The sequence below is a fragment of the Saccopteryx bilineata genome, chromosome 7, assembly GCF_036850765.1.
Source record: "Saccopteryx bilineata isolate mSacBil1 chromosome 7, mSacBil1_pri_phased_curated, whole genome shotgun sequence".
NCBI lineage: Eukaryota > Metazoa > Chordata > Mammalia > Chiroptera > Emballonuridae > Saccopteryx > Saccopteryx bilineata.
In genome coordinates this window covers 8,163,864-8,182,663 of record NC_089496.1, presented here as the reverse complement: position 1 = coordinate 8,182,663, position 18,800 = coordinate 8,163,864, and the positions used below count along the sequence as shown (strand labels likewise).

Genomic DNA, 18,800 nt, shown 5'->3' with positions numbered 1-18,800 from the left:
GGATACATTTTGTGAACAGGTAGGCATTGGCCTTAGTAGTTATGAAGCTAGTTTCACAGAAATAAAAAAGGGAGGAAACAAACCATTGCAAAGAAAAATCAGCCAACAAGAGGTGGCAGCAGAAATATAATAGTACCCCTTACATAATTCATCGAGTGGAGTCCAATAACTTTGTTGATTACTGGTAGTTGTTGAGATTAAGGGTTATATGATTAAACAAGTATTTTACACAACAACCTGGGCATGTCTGGGTAGAAAAATATCAAATCTATCTGACTATGTTCCTGCAGTGTCAGCTGAAATACCACGGACTTGTTTACTTGAGTAAATAACATATAAATACAATATTCCCGAGTGATGGACTAAAAAGATAATACTCTGGTTATATCAATTAACCACCTCGCTCTATCTTCAGCTCATTAAGATACTATATCTCTGCCAAACACAATTGGAAAGAATGCCACTACTCATAAAAAAGGAGACCAGAAGCCTAACCCTATTAGGTTAGCTAGCAAACTCTCTTTTTCTTTTCTTTTTTCTTTCTCCCCTTTCTTTCTTCCTTCCTTTTCCTCCCTCCCTCCCTCCCTCTCTCCTTCCCTCCCTTCCTTCCTTCCTTCCTTCCTTTCTTCCTTCTTTCCTTCCTTCCTTCCTTTCCTTTCTTTCTCTGAACAGATATTTATTGAACACCTACTATATCCCAAGATGTATACATCAGAATTACCATAGAAAGAAAATATAAGACCTTAATACGAAAAGGATGAGAGTAGCATTTACTTAACAGCCACTATGTACCTTTAGTTATATTATTTCAATTGCCTCTACAGCCAATCTTAAAGAAAAAGTGCTCACTGCTTCTAATTTTAAAAAGAGGATGGAGGCCCCATGAGGTTCTTTTCTATGTTACCTAAAGTTCCACACCCACTAAGTGCAGAACTGGGGGTCACATTCAGATGTGTTTGTTTCTAAAGACCATATTCTTTCTAGTAGACAACGCTTCCTGTTGCAAAAATGAGAATATTGTGAGAATTTTATGAAAAAAGTTAATTCCTATATTACACAAAAATTATTATAATTTTTTCATGAGAATTAAACTGCATAAATCCAATTCAGAGTGTTTGAAATTATTCAGAGGTGGAAGGAAACAATCCTCTACTTCTCATACTTGGCTCGCCCGGCAAACAAGACTCGATGCCCCGTGTGTTTATGCACTCGCCTGCTCGTTTTTCATGCAAAGACATATAAAGCTTTTATTTTTTTTTAAAAAATAGTTCAACTATTTTTTTTAGTATTTCAAAGTCTAAGACAAATTGAGATATTACTTTTCTTCAGGAAATATGTAAAAAAAAAAACAAATTTTCTACAAGGATTAAATATTGTATTAATGACTTGTATTTACATAACGTGTTTATTACAAGAGCTTTCAGGTCTCTTGTTTCATTTGATCCTGGCAACATCCTTTGTACAATACATACAGCTAGGTTAATCTCTTAAGTAATCCACGTACAGTACACAGAGTAAATGTTGAAATGTGTATTATTTGCAAGCTTGGCTCCCTCAATTATATATTCTTTCAACTGGTGATTCAAAACAATTTCCAAAAATAAATTTGGGGGATTAGCATTTGATACTCTCGGTATTTCCATAACTTACTAAATTATCACTTTACATTTTAATTATTTATAAAATGTTTGGAGTTCCCAATGGATAACAGTCATAAGGGCAAGGAGATTCCCTCTCACCTTCCTGAAATAATCTGACTGGTGTTCTCTGCTGCTCTTCCCCAGTCTGTCCTCCCATCCACTGGTGAACTTTTATCCTGAAACTATTCATTTCTACTTCCCAGAAATCAAATTGGCTTTGTATTAGCTAAAACAAAGTTCAAAATCCATATCATTGACTCTAGACCTGTGTAATTTCTAAAGTTACATAGTATCTACCTTTCTGGGCTGCCCTCTGGCTGACCCTCCTCAAAGGCTCTAGCCACACTTGGTGTTAATTCCATCAAGAGCATGTAGTCTCACATCTATGTTTCTTAGTTTCCATTATTCTAAATGTCTTTGTTTTTTGTTCTATCCATCAAAGGCCTACGGAAAATTCAAATATCTCTTCTTAGAACTTCTAATATTCTCTAAGCCAGAATCTGTGACATTGCTGTACCACCAGATATTTGTTAACTCTTTCTTTATAGCACTTGTCACCGTGACATGGAATTAGATTGACTTGAAATAAATCTATATACTTATTGTGACTTATAAGTAATTGCATGATATAACCTCTGCCAATCTCCCTACTGAATTTCACTCTGCAAAATCACCACACTGGTCCTCAACTATTTCCCTACCCTACTGCCAGTCTTCTTGATTCTACCACTTACTCTGTCTGAGACTTTGGGAAAGCTATTTAACCTCCTGAAATATGAGTTTTCTTTTCTATAACAGACAGAAATAGTTGAAACTTTGATTTTGAATGAATTATTTTTGTTTAACCATGTGAAAATTTAATTTTAGATAAATTAATAAACATATATTTCATGCCTAGGTAAGAATTTTGTTAATATATGAATAAAATTATCTTCTCATAAGGAAAATTATAAAAATTTAACTTAATTATGGTATTCTAAAATTCCTAAAAATCATTTTGCTCATATATATATTTATTGTGCAAAACATTCTTTTTATATTACAATTTTATACATAGACTGAAACTGTTTTACTGCTTACTGGCTCACTTAAGCAGAACTCATGAAGATAAATCTTATACTTGAACAACTGAGCAGTTCTCCTCTCTTGAATGAACGTGATGAGTGATACAGTAGATGGTTAAAGATTGACAGGACACTGGACTGTGTATGTCATCAGACATTTATCTCACCATTAGGTAAATCACCAGTGAAAACAAAAGAAGTTCCTGTCTGTTATTTGGTCACGAACTCAGCCTCTTACAGCTGTTTGTAGTTAATTTGGTTTGATTTCTAACCTTAATTACTTAACTTGTTATATTTTACAGAAAAGACAATAACAACATTCTTCCCTGTCATAAAATCTTTCCTCATTGGGTATTAGGGTCACAGCAGTTGTTCAAGGCTATAATCTAGCAGACTACAATTTATATATTTCTGCTGACTTTTGGATTATTTCAATTAACTCTCATTGAGGAAGAATTTTTTAGTTTGCCAATAAGAAATTGTGATTCAAGTTTATGTAACAGTTGTTTTTCAGGCTATGTCTCAAATACTTCAAGTACAGACCTAAGTTCTACGGAAAACAAGTAATTTTTCGTAGTAAACACCTGATAATTTAAGTGGAAATACTGATGTTCCTCTTTTACCAAAAATATACTCTACTGCTCACAAAAATTAGGGGATATTTTATCACTTCATATTCATTTTGAAATATCCCCTAATTTTTGTGAGCAGTATATAAATATTAATAAATCTTATCAACTACATTTTTTAAAATATTAATATTATAAAGAAAACATGAAAACTTTTTTTTCCTTAATGAAAAATAGAAATAAAAGGTAGAGAGTAGACAATGAAAAATGATTTTCTCTCTATCCTTTCAGGTTCTTGGTGGAGAAACCTTTCCACCCCCCACTGAACCTCCATAGTAAAAGATAGGTTCACAGAAAAACAAACAGGTCATAGTCAGTTGGCTCAGTGATAGAGCATCAACCAGCGTGTTGATATCTCAGTTTAATTCCCGGTTAGGGCACACAGAAATGACCATCTGCTTCTCCACCTCTCTCCTCCCTTCTCCTACCCCAGCCATAATTTGATTGGTTTGAGCAAACTGGCCCTGGGCTCCGAGGATGGCTCCCTGGGGGGGAGCGAGCTACAGCAGACCAAGTGACCCCTTGCTCAAGCCAGTGACCTTGTGCTTAAGCTGGTGAGCTTTGCTCAAACTACTAGATGAACCTGTGCTCAAGCTGGCAACCTCAGCGTCTCGAACCTGAGCAGTCCAATGCTCTATCCACTGCGCCACCGTCAGTTCACTAACATAGTTAATGGTAAGAAACCTGAAGCTTCCCCACTCAGTTCAGGAATAGGAGAAGAATGTCTTCTCTCACCCATCCTTTTTAACATTGTACTGAAAGTTCTTGCTAATTCAATAAATTAGGAAAAGGTAATACTCAGTATATAAAGATTAGAAAAAAACAGAGATAAAACTGTTCACAGTTGGCCTGTTAATCTATGTAGAAAATTTGAAATTAAGAACTTAATGCGAATACTTCTGGAACTGAGAAATGATTATAGCATGGTTGCCAAATACAAGATTAGTAGACAAAAGTCAGTATTGCTGTCCTATATATCAGCAATAAATATGTAGATTTTAATATTAAAACTGTAATGCCATTTACATTAGCAACTCCCAATATAAAAAACAGGAATTAATCTGATAACATATGTGCAAAATTTATATGAGAATAACTAAACAAACTGATGAATAAAATCAAATAACTAAATAAATAGAGAGGTAGTTCATATCCATATTTATACACGAAGTCTCAATATTGTTAAGATGTCTGTTCTTCCCAACTTGACTTACAGATTCAGTACAATCTTAATAACTACCTCAGCAAGTTATTTCATGGATATGACAAACTGATTCTAAAGTTGATATGGAGAGGTAAAGTCACAAAATAGCCAACACATACTGAAGAAGAATGACAAAGTTGGAGTTCTGAATATACCCTCCTTTAAGACTATAAAGCTACAGTAGACAAGATAGTGTGGTATTGATAAAAGACTAGACAAATAGATAGATGGGAAAGAATAGAGGGCCCAGGAACAGTCATAAAAATATAGTGAACTGGTTTTGACAAAGGAGTAAAGCCAATTCATCGGAGCAAAGAAAATCTTTTCAACAATTGGTAGTGGAACAACTGGAAATCTATATGAAAAAAAATAAGAGAGAAAGAAAGAAAGAACCTGACCAGGCAGTGGCGCAGTGGATAGAGCATCGGACTGGGATGCGGAGGACTCAGGTTCGAAACCTCGAGGTCGGCAGTTTGAGCGTGGGCTCATCTGGTTTGAGCAAAAGCTCACCGCTTGAGCTCAAGGTTGCTGGCTTGAGCAAGGAGTCACTCACTCTGCTGTAACTAACCCAGTCAAGGCACATATGAGAAAGCAACCAATGAACAACTAAGGTACCGCAACAAAGAATTGATGCTTCTCATCTCTCTCCCTTCCTGTCTGTCCCTATCTATCCCTCTCTCTTTTCTCTGTCTCTGTCACACACACACACACACACACACACACACACACACACACACACAGTCCAGAATCAGAAATTACACCGTTCATGAAAATTAACTCATAAGTGATCCTTGACTTAAATGTAAAATGCAAAACTATAAAATTCTTAGAAGATAACAAAGGAGACACTTAGATAACCTTCAATATGATGATGAGGTTTTTGATACAACACAATAGGAATGATCAGTGAAAGGAAGTATTAATAACACAGAATTTATTAAAATTAAAATCTTCTCTGCAAAATACAATGTCAAGAGAATGAGAAGATAAGCCATACACTACGAGAAAATAATTCAAAAGATTTAAGGAATAAAGGACTGTTATCCCATATACAGGGTGAGGCAAAGTAGGTTTACAGTTGTTGGTATGAAAAATAATTCAGTAATAAATAATAATAGAAGAATAAACTCTGTGTTTCACATACTCACAACTGTAAACCTACTTTTGGCCCACCCTGTATATAAAAGCTCTTAAAGCTGAACAATAAGAAAACAAGGAGCCTGATTTAAAAGTGAGCCAAAGTCTGACCTATGGTCATGCAGTGGATCAAGCATCGACCTGGAATGCTGAGGGCGCTGGTTCAAAACCCTGGGCTTGCCTGGTCAAGGCACATATGGAAGTTGATGCTTCCTGCTCCTCCCCCCTTTCTCTCTCTCTCTCTCTCTCTCTCTCTCTCTTTCTCTTCTCTAAAATGAATAAGTAAATAAATAAATAAAAATACATAAAAATATAATAAAGGTATTATTAAAAAAAAAAGTGGGCCAAAGATCTGAACATGCACCTAATCAAAGAAGATATACAGAAGGCAAATAAGCATATGAAAAGTTGTTGAATTCTATGTGTCATTAAGAAATTATAAATTAAAACAAAAATGACATGCCACTAAACACCTATTAGATTGGTCAAAATCAAAAATTCTGTCAGCACCGAATGGGAACTCCGATTGCTGTTGGAAATACAAACCGGTGCGCCACTGTGCAAGACAGCTTGGTGGGCTCACATCAAACTGAACGTAGTCTTACCATACCAATCAGCAACAAGCTCCTCAGGATTTATCCAAAGCACTTGAAAAGTTACATCTGTGCAAAAACTGGCACATGGATATTCCCAGTAGCTTCAGGTATAATTGCCAAAACTGAGAAGCAACCAATATGTTAGAAGTTTTAATGAAAATAGACTCTTACCTTCCTATCTATCTGTCCCTATCTCTCTCTCTCTCTGTCTCTGTCACAAACAAAAAACAACAACAAAAATAGACTTTTAAAAACGTGCTTACATTTTAAAAAATAAATATGCTTACATTTAGTGAAATCTTACAACAGTTTTTAGTTATAATTTTTAAATATCCAATTGTCAAATAAGATATTTTTCCATTTCTTATATTCTATGTTTACAAATTATATTTGTTACAATAAAATAATAATTATTATCATCAAGATTTGTTTTTTGTGTTGTTGTTTTGTTATTGGTATCTATGTTAACTCTTTTTGCACAGGTTCATTTGTGTTTGGGGGAAAATTCTGTTCTAGCTTTCTCCCTAGGCTGTACTCTATGACACTGTCATTTGCATCTGATTATAGTCAGCAATCATTGTTTAAATGTCTGTTACCTGAAAAGCACATCTTCTTTTTTTTTTTTTTTTTGTATTTTTCTATAGCTGGAAACGGGGAGAGACAGTCAGACAGACTCCCGCATGCGCCCGACCGGGATCCACCCGGCACGCCCACCAGGGGCGATGCTCTGCCCACCAGGGGGTGATGCTCTGCCCCTCCGGGGTGTCGCTTTGTCGCAACCAGAGCCACTCTAGCGCCTGGGGCAGAGGCCAAGGAGCCATCCCCAGCGCCCAGGCCATCTTTGCTCCAATGGAGCCTTGGCTGCGGTAGGGGAAGAGAGAGACAGAGAGGAAGGAGAGGGGGAGGGGTGGAGAAGCAGATAGGCGCTTCTCCTGTGTGCCCTGGCTGGGAATCAAACCCAGGACTTCTGCACGCCAGGCTGACGCTCTACCACTGAACCAACCGGCCAGGGCCAAAAGCACATATTCTAATGTTGCTCCATGTGATAAATGATGGGCAAGAAGACAACAGAATTCCAATTCCACTTCCAATTCAAATGTAATGTGTTATACAAAAAGCATACCTCACTTTAGCCATTAAAATGTAATTCACAATTTTATTTTTACCAGTTTCTAGAAATGACGGTGAGGTTATTAAAATTTGTTTACAAATAACTTTTCCTCCAGCTGTATTTTTGGGAATATAGTTCCTGACTTTGTTATTTCTCTGCAGAGGTGATTTTCTTGTTATAGAGTTAATCATTGCCAAGGCCACCTGGTCACAAGGCAAGAACTAGAATCCTCCTGTCCCTTGGTACCCTTTGTATCAGATCACAGGACCAAATTGCTGAAGGCTTCTCTTCTGTCCCAGAACTTCCCTGTCACAAATGTGAGTCAGGAAGAACAAGGATGACCAATGTTTTGATTTGAAGCTATGATATATGTTAGATAATTAAGGCAGTTGCACAGGTTGTAAAGAAAGGCAAAGCAAGAAATTTCATTAAAATTAAACTTGAGGCCTGTCCAGTTGGCTCAGTGGTAGAGTGTCAGGTGCTCAGTGGTAGCATGTGGATGTCTGGGGTTTGAGTCCCAGTCAGGGCACACAGGAGAAGCACCCATCTGCTTCTCCATTCGTCCCCCTCTTGCTTCTCTCTCCCTCCCTCTCTCTCTCTCCCCCTCCTTCCAGCCATGGCTCATTTGGAGTGATCTGGCCCCAGCACTAAGGATGGATCCATGGCCTCCACCTCAGTCACTAAGAAGAGCTAGATTGCTGAGCAACGGAGCAACTCCCAGATGGGCAGATCATTGTCCCCTAGTGGGCTTGCTGAGTGGATACCAGTCAGGATGCATGTGGGAGTCTGTCTGTCTGCCTCCCCTCCTCTTACTGAATTAAAAAAAATTAAATTTGAAAGCTTTTTAACTTTCAATTTAAAAAAAAGGACAAATGGTGTAGAAAATAATCTAATTTATAGGTTTTCCCCTTATATAACATTTTCAAAACACTGTTTAGTGTATCATTTTAAATGTATAGTTATATTACTGTGTCATAGGAGAAAATGGCATCTGGTTTGATAAATCTTGTAGCTACATTATATGGGGAAAAACAAAATTTAAGCTTAAACAGATTACATTATGGTTTAATAATATCATTTTAACTTTCTTATAATTTTGTGCATAAGACAGTGCTTTATAAGAGGTTTACAGAAAACTATGAACTTCAATTCAGTAGAATTTTTTCCACAAGATGACTCTTTATAAACATTCACAAAAATCAACTGAGTTGCTCAGAGCACTAAGAAATGGAGAATGTTATCAAAAATTGGTGTGGTGCCTTTTGCCACTAGATGGCATATGTTAGCTGTGAATCTCCCCCGGACAAAGTTTAAAATTTGACCTGACTTGTTTCCCCGGAGTATCTAATACTTTTTCTAACTATCTGCTCTTTTATCCTTCACTGTTTTGTGTTACTGTTTAAAACTAACAGACTTTGACATCTTTTTCAAAGATGTTGGAACCAGATGAAATATTTTAATAATGAAATAACATCACATGATGTTAACATAACATATTAAATTAAAGAGAGATTTTATATAGATATTTTAAATGTATAAAATCTGTATGGGAAAAGAACATTTTCTCTTGGTCCTTTTTTGGAAAAAAATCATCAAGAATTCTCAGTGTGAAGCATTAGTCATGTAAGCTAATACACAAATCTGATCAGATACATACTAGAAGTGAAGAGAATGTTTTATTTTTTATGAGATTATTTTAAAATATTGCCATTTGGATAATAATTAGCAAGGAGTCTTCTTAATTATTATTGAATTTAAATAAAATAATTGTCTTTAAAATATCTCAGCTATAAAACAATATAATCTGAGAGGACTTTTCCATAATAAGCAATATAGTATATATGCAAGCATCAGTTGAGATTATTCTTGCCTATACTGAGAGAAGGAAAAAAGAAAAAGGGAAGGAAATATTTTACCCAGAGCCAGGAACTGAATTGGAAGGATAGATTGGCACCAATTAATGGCATAGAAATTCAGTGGCTTGACTTCTTATCTGTCATCTTTGGCAACCAGACATCAGAAATAGCCAGGATCAGACCTAGGTTATATTGGAACTCCAATGAAAATTGAATTAGTAACCACAGCAAGCCTGCTCTACCAAGGTCAGAACCTTGATTGGAATAAAAGTAAAACTTGGAGTCAAGACATCTGGGATGAGACACTGGTAAACTTGAAACTCGGTCTTCTCTGACCTCTCGGCCTATAAAACTGGCTCACTCCTCCTTGTTGAAGACGAGCTCTTCCCATTGGCTTAGAGACAACTAGCAGATTAACTTGTAAATCATTTAGAATTAAAGTCAACTTTCTCTCCTTGCTCCAAACCAATAAGAAGGATTAAGTCAAAACATCGCTCAACTGGGGAGTCTCTGATTCTGCCAGAGAAAGAAGTGACTATGCCCCGGAGAAGCTGCAGAACCTAGTATGCTGCTGTGCTTGGGATAGATCCAGCATTTACTTCTCAAAGTTCTGGAGGCCAGGAATTCCAAGATCAAGGCACAAGCAACTCAGTGTCTGGTCAGAGCTAACTTTCCAGCTCACAGATGACGCCTTTTATGTATAACCTCACCTGGGGACAAAAGGGGCTAAGGGAGCCCTGTGGGGTCTCTTTTATAAGAGCACTGATCCCATTCATGAGGTCTCCACCCTTATGATCTAATTACCTTATAAAGACCCCACCTCCTAACAACACCAATTGATGTTATGTTTCAATATATGACTTTTAGGGGATCACAAACATTTAGACTAGTTTCTAGCTAGCATGTACCAGCATAAGCTGCAAAAGTGTATATGACACTAAATCCTTAGGTTGCTGAGGTTGATGGAGCTAGATTTCTGGAACATAAAATTGATAAGGGACTATTTATCAATATGACACAGTGTATCATAGTCTGGTAAGGTCCACAGAAAACAGTGTTAACATGTTCCTGGAAGCTTGGAAAAATAAAAAGCCACACTAAATAAAATAAAAATTGCAGAATATTCATGGAAGAGGTTCAGGAAGGGGTGAAATGGCTCACAGAAATGGCATTCTAGAGGAGATATTATATCTCAAGTCAGAAAACCCACTTCCCAGCTATTCTTCACAGGAGGGCCCAGAGGACACTGAATTTGCTAAATCAATAAAGAATCTATTGGTGAGAGTGACATCCCATTGAGAAACTCAATGGTAGCTATTTTCTGTAGGCAAGCCAGAGCTGATAGTAGGAGTTTCTGTTACAAAATTAAGTATTCCAGTTGCAATGGATATAATAGAATACCAAATTGTAATGAGCAACATTGTTAAGAGTAGCAGCTAAAAATGCCTGGCTCAGAGTGTTATGGAGATGGTTACTAGGATACATGATCCCATGTACAAGATAGATGGACAGCCAATTAGCATATTGCGCAATTTACACAAGAGAATTCAAAGATCCATATCTGGAGATTCAGAGAAGCCATCCCAATAAAAAGTTTTGATTCCATGTCAGTACCCAAGCTGAAATATTTGGAAAATTCAGAAAGAGCATCTGACTCCTCATGAGGAAGAAATCCCCATAAACACCACAGAATGTGTATGTGGTGATATTTCCTCTAGTAGTCTTTCCTCAAGGGAAACTAGATCATTTCTGTCTATAAGTGGTCAGGGTTTTCAAAAGGGAATATCAGACATTCTGATAACTGTTGGATACAGGATTCAGGTTGAAATTGATTCACAGGGTCTGAAGCATCGTCATCATCTCAGACTTAGGGCTCAGAAAAAACAAGTAAAAATAAACGAAGTCCCAGTCCAAGTTCCCCTCACTGTTAGTCTGCTCAGCCCACACTCCATCTGGGGAGCATCTCCATAGTGCCTGGATGTATAATTGGAAAGGACATACTTGGTTGTTGGAAAAACTGCAACATTAGTTCCTTGATCTGTTCCAATAGCTGCAAGTTAATCTTTGAAACTTCCCCTCCCTGGCAAAGAGAATTAAAAACAAAAACAAAAACAAAATAAATCAATAGCTCATCTAGGAGTAGATGGGACATGACAGGAGCTAGTGCTACCCTTAGAGATATGACTGAGGGTGGTAGTACCATATAAGCCCCATGGAATGTACAAGTCTTTTCTCCACAACAATTCGAGGCTTTTGTGGATGAGAGGAAACTATCAAACTCAACCAAGAAGTTGCCCCTTTCAGCTTCCAGGCCAGATATGGCATCTCTACTAGAGATTGGTTTGGTGAATACCTCATTTTTATCCATAGGAGAAATGGGTTTATATTCACAGAATACACAATACTATATATTTATGGTCTTGCTCAGATTTAGGTTGATTCTGTCATAATATCATCTAAAAGACACATGATTAGCTAGATATAACATCACATTTCATTATATCTATGTTATTATATCAAATGTATAAGTGAGCAAAAAGTGGTAAGAAAGCTGAAGGCCTTGGTAAGACACAAACACATCAGAGAGGATGGGAGTAGAACTTATAGAGGGGCAGAGGCCACCTTAGTAATTTTTTCAGATTTCTTCTGGTTCAGGATAACTTGGACATTCCCTCTAGAATAAATGAAAATTGTTTCCCTTTGTTCTTCTCACAAAGATGGAAGTACAACACCTGGTAACAATAGTACATTGATCTATTTATTAGGTGACATTAGAAGCCAACAAGTTTGAGTGGGGCTCAGAGAGAAAAGGGCTATACAGCAAGTCTAGACTACAAGATAAGCAGCTCCGTGAACTAGCCATGTGACCTAGCGGGCATCTATAAACTAAAGCAGTCTGCAGCGAGAAGGGCATTATGTAGAGCTTATGAAAAATGAATGACAATGTGAACCCATACATTTTAGTGGCAAAACCCTGCCATCAACAGTAGAAAGCTCTACACCAGGGGTCTCAAACTCAACTCAGCATGTGGGCCACAGAGCAAGATCACAGCCGTTTGGCGGGCCACACTAGGTCTACAAAAGGCAACTGTTACGCAACACTTTTCTCACTGCAGTTGAAAACAAAAAAAAAATCAGTACAACAAGCACAATCGTACATGCAGTTTACTCAGTGTCACAAAACGACCAGAAACTGTAGTTCGCATCATAACTGCTGTTAACTAAGCTAATATCTAGCTAGGATGCTAGAGAAAGGAAAAATACAAGTAGGCCCCTAGGCTTACTTAATTTTAACCAAAATATTTTGAACTTCGTGGATTAGTCTGCGGGCTGCACAAAATTGTTCGGCGGGCCGCATGCGGCCTGTGGGCCGCAAGTTTGAGACCCCTGCTCTACACCATTAAAAAACAAATAAACAAACAAGCAAACAAAAACAGCTTCTCGTGCTCTAGCAATAAACTATCTGACCATGGACTACTAAGTCACCAAGTGCCTACAGCTGTCCCTCATGAGCAGGGTTTTATCAGACCAATCAACTCAATACCTTGTTGGACACAGCCAGCAACAATGTAGGGTGGAACAGAAGTGCATCTGGAATCAGGCATGTTCAGTGCCACAGGGCACAAGTTAGCTACATGATCTGCTGGCCAGAACCGCCATGTGCCGCTGTGTCTTTCACTGCTGTTGCACGGACATATCTCCCTCAGCTCATATCTATGGAAACGGGATATCCCAGGTGTTGGAGGAGGAAAGAGGCTGAGTTTGTTTCACTGGTGAGCTGGCTCAGTAGAGGCAAGTGGAAAAGGAACTTCTGTGGCCAGTTTAAAAGCAACAATTACTACTCTATTTTTATTTATTTTTTATTTTTTAGTGAGAAGAGGGAAGGCAGAGACAAACCCACCGTGCCGCAACCAAGATCCACTGGGCAAGCCCACTAGGGGGTGATGCTCTGCCATCTGGGCCCTTGCTCCAATGTAACCAGAGCCATTTTTAGTGTGTGAGGCAGAGGCCATGGAGCCATCCTCAGTGCCCAAGGCCAATTCTCTTCAATGGAGCCTTGGCTACAGGAAGGGAAGAGATAGATAGAGAGAAGGGGAGGGGGAGAGGTAGAGAAGCAGATGGCCGCTTTTCCTGTGTGCCCTGGCCGGGAATTGAACCCGAGACTTCTAGACACTGGGCCAATGCTCTACCACTGAGTCAACTGGCCTGGGCTAACAGCTACTACTGTATTCTTATCTTCTTCTCTATTGCATATTTTAGATTCCTTTCACTCTAGGCTAGAACCTCTGATGGGTCAGTTGTGCAGCTCTCCCCCAGATCCACTTCTGCCTGATTTTTCACTCACTGCCTTGGGTGTTGGTCACTAAGGCACTCCTGCAAGCCAGTTACTGTCTGAACTTTTTTTTTTTTCAGGGAACCTGAACTAAGAAACTATCTGATTTAAGATATATACTTAGGAAAAATCTCAGCAAGTGCAAATTTGATCTTTTTTTACTTCAGTATTGCTATTCTCTATTTATGCAGTACAATGCTAAAGCTTTTGAGTATGTTAGAATATTGAAATTAAGTAAGAAGATGATGTAGTCTCAAAGCTTATTAGACAAGTTCACTGTTGAAAAAGTATGAAGTTGTTTACCACTTAAATATTTGATCTGTCTTTTGAAAAAGAGAATCAAATCTAGTTCCTGAGTAGTCTGATAACAAATTCACTTATTTCATGATGTTGGAGTCTTTTAATTCATAAGTTATTTTGCATGAATGATTTTTATTTTTAAATGCCTTAATTAATATTAATTATTGAAATACAAATACAATCTAAACATAATTGGAATTTCGTATTGGATTTTCTATTGGTAATTAGTCTATCATTGTCAATTTTTTAACTAAAAACCAGTATCTCTGAAACAAATAAACCTTAGCATAATTGCAGCAGTAAAAGTCAGACATATATACAATACATATGTCAAATGTTACACACAAGTATACTGTTAGTTTGAAAAAAAATACCCAGGTAATCTTTGATTGTTAAAATCTTGTAAAAGACCTTTTCAAATATACAAGTGACATGAAGATACGGTGACCTGTATAGTGGTTACAGTCAGATGTCTTCCACTGGAATCGTTTTCTTTTCTCAACTGCTCAATAGCTTGACTTCACCTGTCTGACTGTTGAATAGATACTGCATTCCTGTCACTGAAGAAAAAGGAAAAAAAACACTTTGTTAAGATATTTATAAAATCTTGAATGACTCTTAACTATTGGAAGTATATATTTGACCAATAAAAGTAATAGAGTGGGAAATATTTTACAACGGTAATATTTTGGAAATAATTTTCATTGTTAATATTTCAATATTATATATTGTTCATATTTTATTGTTCATATTTCAAATATGAAGCACATAAAAACTCTTTAATTAAAAAAATGGATAGAAAGTGTAGCACAGTTGGCTAGGGCATCATCAGGGCCTATGTAGGAATCAACCAATGAATGCATAGATAGATTAGAGCAACAAATTGCTGTTTCTCACTTCCTTCCTCTCTCTCTAAAATAAATAAATAAATAAATTTTTAAAGAGAATGATTTAACCTTAATTATAACAATCTCTCCTCATGTCACAAATGTAATTTGCAACACTGGGTCTGTAGAGCAATGGACTCCAAGACTGGAGACACACGTAACAGAACGTACTCAGGACAGTACGATGACTGAAGAAAGTTGGTCAGGAGTTTTATTTATATTTTTCTCATTTTTGAAAATTATATTTTGTCCTTTTTGCATATAATGTAGTAAACAGTACTTCACACACAAACACATATATAATGTGTAAAAAATGAAAACGTCAAGGTTTTGTTCACAATTTATTTTTCAATAGGGATATACAATGAAAAAGGTTTGTAAAGCAACAACTTAGCAAATAAAATAACTTCTTTGTATTATTTGTATCTTTAGTGAGTAGAATTGATATAACCATCATACAGCATAGCTTGATATTCAGTAACTTTTAGAATTAAATTATTAGAATCAAATTGCAGTTTCCTCTGGAAACAAAACTAAGGTGAATGATGGGATGTCATGGGATAAGGGAGCAGACAGTTGCTTTTCATTAATATCTCTTATGTACTACTATATTTTTATTAAATTCATATAATACTTAGGCACTTCAAAGAAATCCATATTGCTTAATCCATTGAGTTTAAGGTTACGTTTTCTGTTCTGATGGTTACACTGTGTTATATTAATCATGTGCTCTATTAATTAAGAAACTAGACAGTAATTCAGATTGGTATTTCCCAACTACATTAATTTAAAATATCTATTAGAAATATACATGTCCAAGTCTATCTTCCTGAAGATACTTACTTTGGTAAGGTAGGACTCAGGAATCTATTAGGTAATAAGCATTTTATATAATTCTTATGCTCAGGCAATCTAGGAAAACATTGCTCCTGAACATACTTGATGAATTTTTAATAGAGATATGAAATTGTGATTTTGACAAATTTTCTATGGCACACATGATGATTATCTACATTTGTTTGGCGGCATGTGAAATTTAAAAATGAAGATGACATTTTGCATTATACATGTTATATTCAAAGTATATTGTGAATACTGAGTAGTTCAGATACTTAATGTGTTTTACCTTTTTGTCTGATTTATATTTTATTACAGTCTCAGCCAACATAATGCTGCTCTATACCTACCAAATTTTTGATACCTCATTTCAGCTGCACTTATCAGCCAAGTAACAAACATCTCACTCATGCTACTGGATCTTTTTTATTCTCATTGGACCTGTTAAGTCCAATTAACTCTTAAAACTTTTTTTTCACCTTCTAAACTTTCCCCAAGATTATATGGAAATTAAGTGGAGCTATGACTCCAATTTAGCTCTTACCTGCAACCCAAATGCCTCTACTTATGTCTTTAACAACTAAACCATACATACATTTTTTTTTCTTTCTGCTGGAAAATCTCTGGGAAGAACAATTTATACCTGCTTACTCATTTCCTTTAAGTCATTAATTCTTTATAACATGATTATTTAACTTAAAACTTACTAGCCCTGAATCTCCTGATACACAAACATGATTTGAGTGCCTAGTATTTGGTTGACACTAGGCATAAACATTCAGTTAATATTTCTAATGATAATCCAAGAAGTTTACAGTAAAAAATACAGACCAATGACATTATATATGGTGATAAGTATTTTAAGAGGACAGTGAAGATGTGCCCGATTATCCAGGGAATGTGAGAGGTCTGAGTTGTATTGCTTTCTAAGTAGGAATTAGTCACTGAAGAAGAGTAAAAGGGATTAGGAGATGAAACAGAAAGGTAGTGTAAACAGAATACACACAAAGAAGTCCTATGCAAAAGAAAAAGGTATAACACTCATGACAGATTAATGACCTATACAAATGGTGTGTTATATTCCCAGAATCAATGGCATATATCTGGAATTGTACATTTCTAAGGATAATGAAGATCAGGATTGTTTTCATTAACTAAGGATTTGGAATTCTGGCAATGTGAAGTTGGCCTTACATCTCTGTTTCCTTGTAGTTTTAAATTGGAATAACAATATTACCTTTTTCTTGATGGTTAAATTACAATTGCATAGTAAGATTTTTTTGTACACCAGGCCTAGCAGTTGTACACGTTCACATAATGTTGTCCATATTTTGTATGTTATATAGTGACAGGAGAGGTAGTATTTAAAGTTGTTTTTTAAAAATGCAGGATATAAACAATGAGGCCAATTAGGAGCATTAAGCATTGCCTTGGTGACCAAAGTGATTAATTAAGGCTATTTAGGTAGTGATGGAGATTAATGGGGGATAAGAGATGCATGTGAATCTACTTAGGATAGGGTTTGTAAATTTTCAGAATATAGTTTTCAAGAAAAAGTATCTAAAAATTTCATGAATCATTGTGATTAAGAAAAATTAAGTAATGAATTTTTGATTGTAGAACAATTTATTATTATAATGTACTTGGGCCTTGAAGAAATTAGCATTTATAATTTCCTTAATTAATGCATAGTTGGCATAATTAAAACCTGACAGCATATTAATTAATCAATCCATAATGCTTTTCATCAGTATTGTGAAATCTAACCCATGCTTTTAGAACACTTTTAAACATAAAAACATTGACCATATTCTGCTCTTACCAGGATCAATAGCATGCCTATCATAAACTCCTGATGGCTAAAAAAAGATAATTTACAGTTATTAGCCTGTTCTAAATTTATAATTCTTATATAGATATTGACATTATCAATGACTTTATAATTCCTAATAGGATTATTATGTTGAAATTCATACTGACTCTACTAGAATCATTTTATACAACAAGAAATTTGACAAATGATTAAAATGATTGTCTTGTTTAATTCTATTATTCATGTACTAAATAAATTTTTATACCATATTGAAAGCTTCCTTATAGTTTCATAGCTATTAACTTGTTGATATTAAAGCTTTACTTAGGTATATCCAAGACACTGGTTACTATTATACTATGTTTCCATTGCAGCTAGATAGAATATGCACACACACCTTTCTGTCAACTCCTGAAGAGTATGTTTAGAGAAATAAGAATTAGTTTATATCTCCCCTCAATAGTGGATCATGGGAGACATGAATGAAGGGCCATTTCAATAGAATGTTGGAGAAAACACCTTCTTGGAATAGGTGAGTAGAGATTTGGAAACAAAGATTTGTATGTAGCCAAGTTAAGTAACTTTCTCTTCTCTTTCTTTCTCTCTCTCTCTTTTCTTTCTTTCTTTCTTTCTTTCTTTCTTTCTTTCTTTCTTTCTTTCTTTCTTTCTTTCTTTCTCTCTCTCTCTCTTTCCTTCTTTTTCTTTTTTCTTTCTTTCTCTCTCTCCTCTTTCTTTCTTCTTTCTTTCTTTCATTCTTTCTTTCTTTCTCTTTCTTCTTTTATTTTTATTGAATTTATTAGGGTGAGACTGGCCAAAAAAATTATACAGGTTCAGGTGACAATTCTACAACACATCATCTGTACACTATATCATGTGCTCACCACCCCAAGTCATGTCCCCATCCATCAGCTAGGTAACTCTTTTAAAGATACTATATAAAGGAAAACAAATGGAGTGATTACTAGAGACAAAAATGGATTCAAGGGACGCACTTTGAAAATAGAATATTATTATTCATGTGAAGCAATCTGAAGACTGAGAGAGAGAGAAAATTTTTTCCATGAGAATACCAGAAAGATAGGTACGCAAAGCATAACTGGAAAGATGGCCTTAGATAGAAGCAGGCGCACTTCTCTGGACTTGGGTCATCAGGCCGTGTAGTACCTAATGATTGAGGCAAATTTGTGGATTTGGTTATTGGAGCTTGAGAGAATTTTAAAATCTGATTATTTTGTTTTATAAATTGTGATGAGATATCACAGTTCAGAGTTAGAAGAGATGGAAATATTGGAGATTTGAGAAAGTAAGAAACCTTGAAAGTGTCATGAGCGAAACTGGTAATGTGAGTTTACTAGGTACATATAGACAGGTATGGCTGTATTGAGCTGTTATT

The 18,800-nt window shown here is 36.0% G+C and overlaps 1 protein-coding gene across 4 annotated transcripts in view; it reads right to left on the bottom strand.

The window, feature by feature from the left end:
- LOC136310520 (cadherin-related family member 4-like) overlaps positions 1-18,800 on the bottom strand; it is a 140,598-nt gene that overhangs the window by 2,701 nt on the left and 119,097 nt on the right. For 3 of the 4 annotated variants that reach the window (XM_066239229.1, XM_066239230.1, XM_066239231.1), the window contains one exon: positions 13,989-14,430. The exons of the other annotated variant lie outside the window; for it this stretch is intronic. In XM_066239229.1, coding sequence (XP_066095326.1) covers positions 14,428-14,430 — 3 coding nt within the window. In that variant the 3' untranslated portion in view covers positions 13,989-14,427. Of the gene's footprint in view, positions 1-13,988; positions 14,431-18,800 lie in introns of those variants that run through there. 4 annotated transcript variants of the gene reach the window in all.